The 9,167-nt window shown below is 46.6% G+C and overlaps 1 gene segment (V, D, J or C); it reads right to left on the reverse strand.

The window, feature by feature from the left end:
- Positions 1–6,476: 6,476 nt before the first annotated feature.
- Positions 6,477–6,839, reverse strand: LOC132390458 (immunoglobulin heavy variable 4-59-like). The segment is given in 1 exon segment: positions 6,477–6,839. A coding segment is annotated over 1 exon segment (363 nt).
- Positions 6,840–9,167: the final 2,328 nt, after the last annotated feature.

Genomic DNA, 9,167 nt, shown 5'->3' on the forward strand with positions numbered 1-9,167 from the left:
TTGAAAGATGTTCGTGTTATTGGAGCTGCTCATCTGTCTTCACGGTAAAGGACAGCTTGAATTTGCGAGTAGTTTAAGGAAGCAGTTCTATATTTTCCTCTCTGTGCTCCAACACCTCTTGCACTATATTTGCCCATCGTTTTCTATCGTGGTTTTTGATCACTTTTTGTAACGTTGAGCTGTTTTGCTATTTATCATAGTCCATCCAATTATATTTATTTTATGCTATTCTGTCTCCATCTCTATATCCTCCCCATCTATTTCTCTTTCCCCTTATGCCTCTGCATCCCGCATTTATCCTTCTCCCTCTTTGCTCCCTTTCTCCATGATTCCGAGTATACATCCCTACTGACGTCATTCTCCGCTCCTCTCTTCCCCAGCCGCGAACTCGCAAACTATCCGGCAGTCTCCACCGGCTTTTTCCGGATCTCTGGGGAACCCGATGACGCTGTCCTGCAACGTGGAGGGCAGCGGCACTTATTACGTGTACTGTTACCGCCAGTACCCGGGGCAGGGGCCCCAGTTCATGTTCTACAGCAACGGTGCTAACATTAAGAATCCAGACGGGGAGGTCGATGGATTTACCCTGCAGGCGCATAAAAAGAACGAGAACAAACTGGTGACCAACAGCCTGCGGGTGAATCACTCGGCCGTGTATTTCTGCGCCTGGAGTGTACACAGTGACGCGCCGAGAGGGAAGAACTCGACAAAAACCCCAGCTGGCATTTAAATGGCGTGACAGAGCAAGCACACTTGGCCCTCTGGTGGCGTCTTGTGTATCTTTTGTTTTGACAGAGGAAACGCGATGCAGACTGGAAGCAGAAGGGTTTTGTAACAACGGTGAGAGAGCAGATGGGCAATCTTCTGGCAAGATGCCAGCTCTTACACAAGCACTGTGACGTCCTGCAGACCCATCACTCTCCCACAAGCCCCGGACTGACAACGATTTACGTGAATATGAGGCGGAAAAGAAACAGAGGGTTTTCATTGCACAGACGCACATTTGATTCTTCCCTGTGACTACGTTTCCTTTGCCGGCTGTTTTCCAGACGAGACGCTCTTCCTGCTTTTAGAATATCCTGTCATTAATGGAACATTTATTGGTAAACCTTCTTTATTTGCTTGCGATCGCATTTACAATTTAAATTACCCCTGTGAATTTCACCGTCCATAGTTTCATGTTAGCATTATTTCATCTCACAGGCACGTTACTCCGCCCTGCTGCCATCGTCCCTGAGAAAGGAGAAACGGTCCCCCTTTCCTTGTCGAGGGCACTGAGGTAAAGGTGTAAGAAGTCGTGATGAATTGAAGGTGGATTAGACCAGCGCCGGAATATTGCACACCGCTTGGACAGGAATCGTGTTGCGACAATAGGAAGAGGGAGGAGATATTCATAGGAGTATTTCCTGGATAGGACGACTACAGATGCATTGAAGATGGATCGGCCGGGTTTATTTTCACTGGAGCGGCTAACGACATACGGGTGCATAAAATTATAAAGGTCGAACGTAATTTGTTTGTCATGGATGAGGTTCCATAACAGCAAGGGCCATGTTTGAGATCAGAGGGGCACAACTGATGGATAGGGACCGGCAATGGATGTTAAAGACAAGTTTCTGCATGGGATGAGGAGGACAGCGGTAAGAGGGGCAGAGGAGAGAGAGGACAAAGGCAACAGGAAAAGAAAAAGCAAGATGACCGAATGGAGAGATTGCGAATGAAGAGAGGAGTAGGGGGTGTGTAAGAAGAGGCTCGAGAGAGGCTGGGCGTTGGAAATCAGGTACATCAGGTAATGGGTCGTTCTTTGAAACCCTGATGGTTTCGTTACTGAGCTGAACACTCGTCACCTCAGAAAACCTCGTGTAAACATGGCCCGGATCTGCTGTCAGGAAAGGATTAACGTCCTCACCAAACAAGACAGCCTCATCAAAACAGGTGCTGAATCGACATGGAGATTTTCAGCTCCAGTGCTTCACGTTACAACTGCGCGCCCTGCAGCCTCCGCCGGAAATGCAACCGCAAAGTTAACCGTTTGGCCAGAGCGAACCATTCTTACCTCCAGCTAACCCATTGAACTTGAGTGATATTGGAAAGTCCGGAGAAAAGCCGACAAGGTCACAGTGGGAACGTGGGGTTTTCGGGGCGGAAACTCCCTCAGCTGCGCCAGTCTGTCCAGTGGTAGATTTAACGACATTCGTTGAAAAATACCGAAGACGAATTGAATCTGAAATAACTGAAAGTGGGGTCTTGATGAAGGGTGACGGACTCACTGATTGATGAAAACCGTATGTCTGCGTGTCCGAGTCCGGAGGCGTCCAGGCGGCTTTCCTTGGATGTCTGAGCAAATGTTATAGGGTAGAGGTTGGGGGGGGGGGAGGTCGGGCTTTACTTGGCTGTGATCTGTTCTGGTTTCTTTTCTCACTTTTTTGTCCTGTTCTTTTTCGATAGTCTATTGAACATTCTGGGCCGGAATGTGTGGCGACATTTGCGAGCCGACCCCAGCCCGTCCCAGGGTGTAACGTTTGTTAAAATTCTCAGCGGATTTCACCGCAGAGCCAACCGGCATGAAGAAGCTGACAATGTTTCCCCATCACAGTGCGGTTAAATTTCTGTTATCAAGAATTGGGCTCAAGTGTTACACTCAGCTCTCCGCTCCATCGGCTGCCTGGGGTTTTTGCTCGAGGCCTCTATCTCTGTCAGTCGCCGTGCAGACTCCAGGCGCAGAAATACGTGGCCGAGTGGTTCAGCTGCAGGCGGCCTGCGCTCAGAGTGAACTCGTTATTGTTCGGTCGGCTGGCGGTAAACCCGTCCACCTCCGTGTCCGGCGCTACGCTCGGAGCAACCATCGAGTAAAACAGGTTCTGCGGCTCCTTTCCCGGGTACTGTCTGTACCAGAACAATCGGTAGGTGCTGCTGCCGTCGACGGTGCAGTGAAGCGTCCGGTTCCCGCCGGGAGACTCGGACACAGCGTCGGGAGTCTGGCGGATAACCGTCGAGGTCACGGCTGGTGATTTAAAGAACAAACGAGGTGAAAAAAAATACAAACAAACAAACAATTAATTAATACATTCAGCAAAGGCAACGGTTCCGGGCGCTCGGGAGAGAAACAGACAGTTATAGATGAAAAAAAAACAGAACGTGATAGAGAAATAACCTGACCGCGCCAGGGAGAGATGAGATAGAGATATAGAGAAATCGATAAGGTGATATTTATGGATAATGATAGAGAAATAGAGAGGATGAGCGAAGGATGTGGCGGTGCGGAGTGAAAGGAAGACGGGCTGGGGAAGGAGCGAGGAGGGGTAACTATTGAAAGGTTGAGAGATTAATAATCAAATGAGAAGCGGTAGAGTAGAGAGAGAGAGAGAATCGTAAGAGGGAGGTGCGAGAAAAATAGCGGGACACGGGCTCCGCTGAAGCTGAGCAGGTAGGAACAGAGTGGGCGAGGTTGAGAGCGAAGGATGGACAGGAGCGATGTGGACCGAGCGGGAGGCATGGAAGAAAGGAGCGCGAGAATGCAGAGAGTCAGCGGGAGCGACTGCGCGAGGCAACGCGAGAATGAGAGTGGAGAAGTTCGGAAAGAGGCCAAGCGTGGAAATAATGGCAGAGCAAAGCCGGAAAATGAGGAGACAGAAGAACAGGGGTCCATAATGATGATGCTCACAGGAAAAGGAGGTGAGCGTGAGGTAGAGATAATGCTCAAAAGTGGATAAGACAGAATGAGAAAGGAAGAATGAAAACGTAGAAGCAGGGAACATCAGATTAGATTATTAGGCGGCGGTGCGAATATTCCTTACTGTAGAAGCAGGACAGACACGCCAGTACCAAGAGCATCCTGCAGAAAGTTTTACTTCTGGAAGAGTAGGACCTGTTCGGAGTGTGAGAACAGAGACAATGACTGGGTAATGTTCCTGTTTGAATTGCAACGCCCCGCCCCCGCTACAGTCGTTGGCATTCAAATCCCTCCGTCACTGAATGATGTTGCGTTCAGAGCAGAAAACGGAACTGCGCGAGATTACAGTGTCAATATGTGTGCATTGTAACCGCCAAAGCAGGTGTGTGGTACAGAACATGAAATGAGAAGCTATTGGTGTCGTTGAGCGACCTGTGTGTCCATTTCTCGGGCCCAGTTTCCACCAGTTTGTCTGCTCCTCTTTGCGTAGGCACTCAGTTCTATTCCAGGATTAATAAAAAAAAATTCGCAAGCAGGACCATCAGACCAGATGAAAACTTGCCGCCCAATTACACATATGAGACCTATTAAGCTCCTGTCCCGTGCGTCCTTGCAGGATGGAAACGGGGCAACTAAGGGAACTCACGCCGTCATTGCGAGGAACGTACGAACTTCTTGTCGCAGCGGATGAACGGAACCCAGGCTGCTGGGGTTGTAAAGCGACGAAAGGACTAGTACATTACTGTGACGCTGTATAGTTGTGTGTATAATCTATGTATGTTTGTCTGAGTATGTATCGATCTCTCTTTTAATCTATCTTGTTATGTATATCTCCATAAAACAATCTATCTCGTTAACCATCCGAGAATCGCGTTGCAGCTTTGCACGCCGCTGCACAAACCTGATTCAGTACGTCATAAAACATCGTTTCCCTCAAGCAGACCGGTCCTCCGTTCGATATCGCCGCTCTCCGTGTGACACAACGAGGCAGAGTAGATTTTTTTTCAGTGATAGCTGAGCTGTGAGGTTGCTTGTTATGAAAATGTGCACTTCTGTGTCGCAAGGTCCCGTTCTCCGACTGAACGCTACCACACTCAGAAGTCAAAGCCGTTCTGCTTAGTCTTAGAACGCCCCCTGCTGTCACCCAGAAGGGAAACGTGCACGACAGTACCCATCCTTCCGAAAGTCAATGAAATTTTGTAACTGTGACAGCATCGACAGCTTCAATATAAAGAGACCACAGTGCAACTGGGAGTTGGACTTCCTGTCGAACTCCCCAGACACTCAGGATGCACAACTGCCCCTCCCTCCCCATCGTCCTCAGCTCGGGCATCTCCCACGGCGGTTGCGGCGCCCATTGCTGTACATTCTGCCCACACTTGAGCGCACGGCCGAACACCCGGACAATCAGGTGGACAAGTTCACCGATATCACCGAGGGACTGCACGAGGCGTGGTGGAGGATGTGGTGGACATCGAAACATGGCGCCAGAGAAATAACAACGTCAACAGGAAAACGGAGATATGTTATCGAATTTAGAAGAACTAGCAGCATTCGCACACCCCTTAACACCAATGGCACAACAGTCCAAACAGTGAGCAATAAATAAAATTGCAGACTATTTTCTAAATGGAGAGGATATGCCAAAAACTGCGCAAAGGGCATTGTTGAGAGTTCATTAAAGTTTCATTTGGGTGCATTCTCTGCTGAGGGAGGCACATACGATGATAGCATTTATTTCAAGAGTACAAGAACGTAAATGGCAGGATATAATGTTTCGGCTTCGTGAAGCGCTGGTGAGACCTCATGTGGAGTATCGTGTGTAGTTGTCGGTACCTTGTTTTGCAAAAAAAGGCCCGCAGGAACTGGAGAGGTTTCAAAGGAGTTTCAGGAAAATGATCCCAAAAATAAAGATTTGTCATTTAAAGAGGTTTTGATGACTTTGTGCCTGAAAATCACAAAGAAAATCAAATGAATGAGTAATAATCCGATTGAAAACAACCCAATGGCAAAACGCCTTGAGAGAGTGAACGTGGAGAGGATGTTTCCAAAGGTGCGACAATCTCAGACCAAGAGACACAGCGTCAAAGTAGAAGGGCACCCTTTTTGATTGGAGGTGAGAAGGAATTTCTTCAGAGAGAGAGTGGCGAATCTTTTGATTTATTTCAGGCAGCTGTTGATAGATTCTTGCTTTGGTCGTGACTGGATCAGAGGAGAAAGCGGGAGATTGGGGCTGAAAGGAAAATTCGGATCAACCTTGATGAAATGGCGGAATAGGCTCGCTGGACCAAATAGGTGAATTCTGCTCGGATATATTAGGGCCATAAGAAATAATAATAATAATAATAATAATAATAATAATAATAATAATAATAATAATAATAATATTTATTATTATTTTTATTATTGTTATTATTATTATTATTATTATTATTATTATTATTATTATTATTATTATTATTATTATTATTATCGTCATCATCATCTAACTATTTTAATAATCTAACAATCAATGAATAGGCAGGAATTGTTCAATCTCTGAAATTTAGTCCATCTGCCCCTACAGTTATGGGACCAACTGTTGACACCAACTGTAGAAAGTTGACACCACCGACGGCGGAGTGCCTTAAACTGGATTTTGCTTTGTCCTGCGAGCGTTTCATGCAAATTAACTTTAGAATGACGTGCATGTGAGGGGAGACCGATAGAAAACTTGTATTTGTAGACGAGTTCGACGGACGCAGAGGAAGCGTATGGCAAGGGGCTTCGATGGGCTGACTGTTCTCCGAATCACTGGCAGGTTTTAGTCTGAGGCGGTCGGGGACGTGCGCCGCCGTGCGGGACTTGCTGCGCAGAAGTAGGTCGCCGAGTCCGTCTCCTTGCAGCTGCTGAGCTGCAGAGTGAAGCCGTTCTGTGCAGCTTCGAGCAAAGTGGCGAACCGAGGTTTAAAGGGTGCGTCGCATGAGCCGAGCTCGTTGCAGACCCACTCCATACTCGTACCGACTTGCCGGTACCAGAACATGGTGTAGCTGCCCATGCCGCCTCTCTCCAAACTGCACTGAAAACTGAACTGTTCTCCCGGCCGAATAGAAGCCGCAGTAGGGATCTGGACCACTGTTGGTGCAGCCGACAGACCTGGAGTGACATGCAAGAGAACGGAATTCATGGTCAAGTCGATGACACGGCAAAATATTCCGCGATTTAACATATGATCTGGGACCTTCCTTGAATCAGCCGGTTCGACCCGGTGTGAGAGAATAATATATCAAACAAAAAACTCACAATTGTGCAAGAGTGTCAGGAATAAAGCCAGACAGACAAGAGGTACGTCTGGAGGTAAACACATCGCGATCCTGCAGTGCTGTTCGATAGCAAATACCCTGTTCGCTTCCTCCACTGAGCTCTCTCGTCGAACGTGTTCCCGGATATGACGTCGCGACTTTCCGTACCCCAATTGCCAAACGATCTCCTGCTTACAACATCATTGTCTGATCGTCTACTCCGGAAGGAAATGTCAATTGCCCGGAGTCATGTTCCAGGCGGAGAAGATGCAGCCCCTCGGCCCCGTTCCTCTCCGCAGTCCAGCTCTCCGACCGAAGCCCGTCGTGTCAGCCTGAATTTGGCGCGTTTTTCGCAAAACCTTCCCTTTCCATGTACCTGCCCAGATGTCATTCCGACGCTGGTAATTTTGTGTGCACCTCCCACCGACTGTATTACTCTTTGTAATAACCCATCATTTTAAAGCCCCTGGAACACCATTCACCTTCAACCCAGATCTACGACTTATAGATTTATGGACATGAGTTTTGCATGTTACCTTTACGTGGAACCCTTTAAGTTGTTATTTCTTCTTTAGTGTGTAATATTATATCCGGACCGATATGAAAATGAACCACGGTATAATGGTGAATGAAGGAATCAACCAATCAATCAATCACTTCCGCACGCATATTTCCGTTAAGAATTTGTGCGACAGAGGGCGCTGTTGGAACACGGAATTAGTTAGAGGTTGCACCCGGAGACTGGAAATGCAATCCATTCTGCCCATCGAAACGTGCTAATATCATTTCAAATGAGGGAAACATGAAGCCTACTTAGTCACATTCTGCGTATATCTGCCCGTCTATCATGTATCTTATCTCCGTCAGTAGACTTTCTGACTGCCTCACTCAGTCTGGTAATGCTCCCCTTTCACCATTCTCCTTTCTCATTTCCCTCTCACGATCCCTCCTTTCACCTCCCTCTGGTTGTCCTCCCCCTTTTCTTACTTCTGTCCTCACCTATCAGACTCCCCATTGTCCAAACCTGTATGTCCTTCACCAATCAATTTCCTAACTTTTTATTTCACACAAGGCTTTTACGAGATGGGGTTGCTATCCCTGTGCCGAATACACCCCCTTTCACAAACTACTGTCTGTGGACGGAGTTTAATTCCATCGATCAATGAGAGCTTGGGCGTAACTACTTGCCGATGCAGCGCATGATGATCTGTCAATCATCGACAGGGGGCGTGGATACTGACTCCTGGTGTACAGTCAGCTGGGCAATGTAAACTAGTTTGAAAGCCCGTTCCCCTCCTTGACACTCTCAATGGCAAGAGTGAAACGTCGACATAGTCATGTTTCTCTTACTGGTGATGATAACGTTATTTCACGGTGAGTATTTCATGAAGCGGGGCTGTTTTGTTTCAGCTTTTTCTGCACTTTTACTTCTCACAGTCACTCACTATCGCACTGGCTTTCCGTCCTCACGTTTTTTATGTATGCTTTCGCCAACTTCTTCTCTATTCTCTCATCCCCTTTACCTGTCCCTATCTCTTTTCCCTGTGTACTCATCGTTTGTAATTGCATAACGTCACTCAGCTCGACAACTTTTTTTAAACTTTTTTCCATCTTTAACCCTTCCTCTGATATTCTCCTGTCCGTCTCCATTTACTTCCACCTGTCCATTTATCTTTTTAGTGCGCTTGCGGATTGGTTTATGTTTTAAATATCATTACCTATCTAACTGACTGCTTGTCTATCTTCTTATCTAAGTTCTCGCCAATCCATTTATCTATCTATTAAACCAGAACGCTCTGGCGATCGATGTATGTAAGTATGCATATCTGTATCTATCTGTTCGTTTGCATGTTTGAATGCCTATCTATCTATCTATCTATCTATCTATCTATCTATCTATCTATCTATCTATCTATCTATCTATCTATCTATCTATCTATCTATCTATCTATCTATCTATCTATCTATCTATCTATCTATCTATCTATCTATCTATCTATCTATCTATCTATCTGTCTGTCTATCTATCTATCTATCTATCTATCATTGAGATACGTTAATAGGAAATTATTTTGATGGTCGATTTTAACCTTTCTAGGGGCACAGAGTGAATTAGTTTTCCAAAAAGACCGATTCCTCACAGAACACGAACTGGACTCGGTGATGATATCCTGTTTTGTGCCAGATACCCACCCCAGGACCTATTGGTATCG

The sequence above is a fragment of the Hypanus sabinus genome, unplaced genomic scaffold (genome assembly GCF_030144855.1).
Source record: "Hypanus sabinus isolate sHypSab1 unplaced genomic scaffold, sHypSab1.hap1 scaffold_906, whole genome shotgun sequence".
Classification (NCBI taxonomy): Eukaryota; Metazoa; Chordata; class Chondrichthyes; order Myliobatiformes; family Dasyatidae; genus Hypanus; species Hypanus sabinus.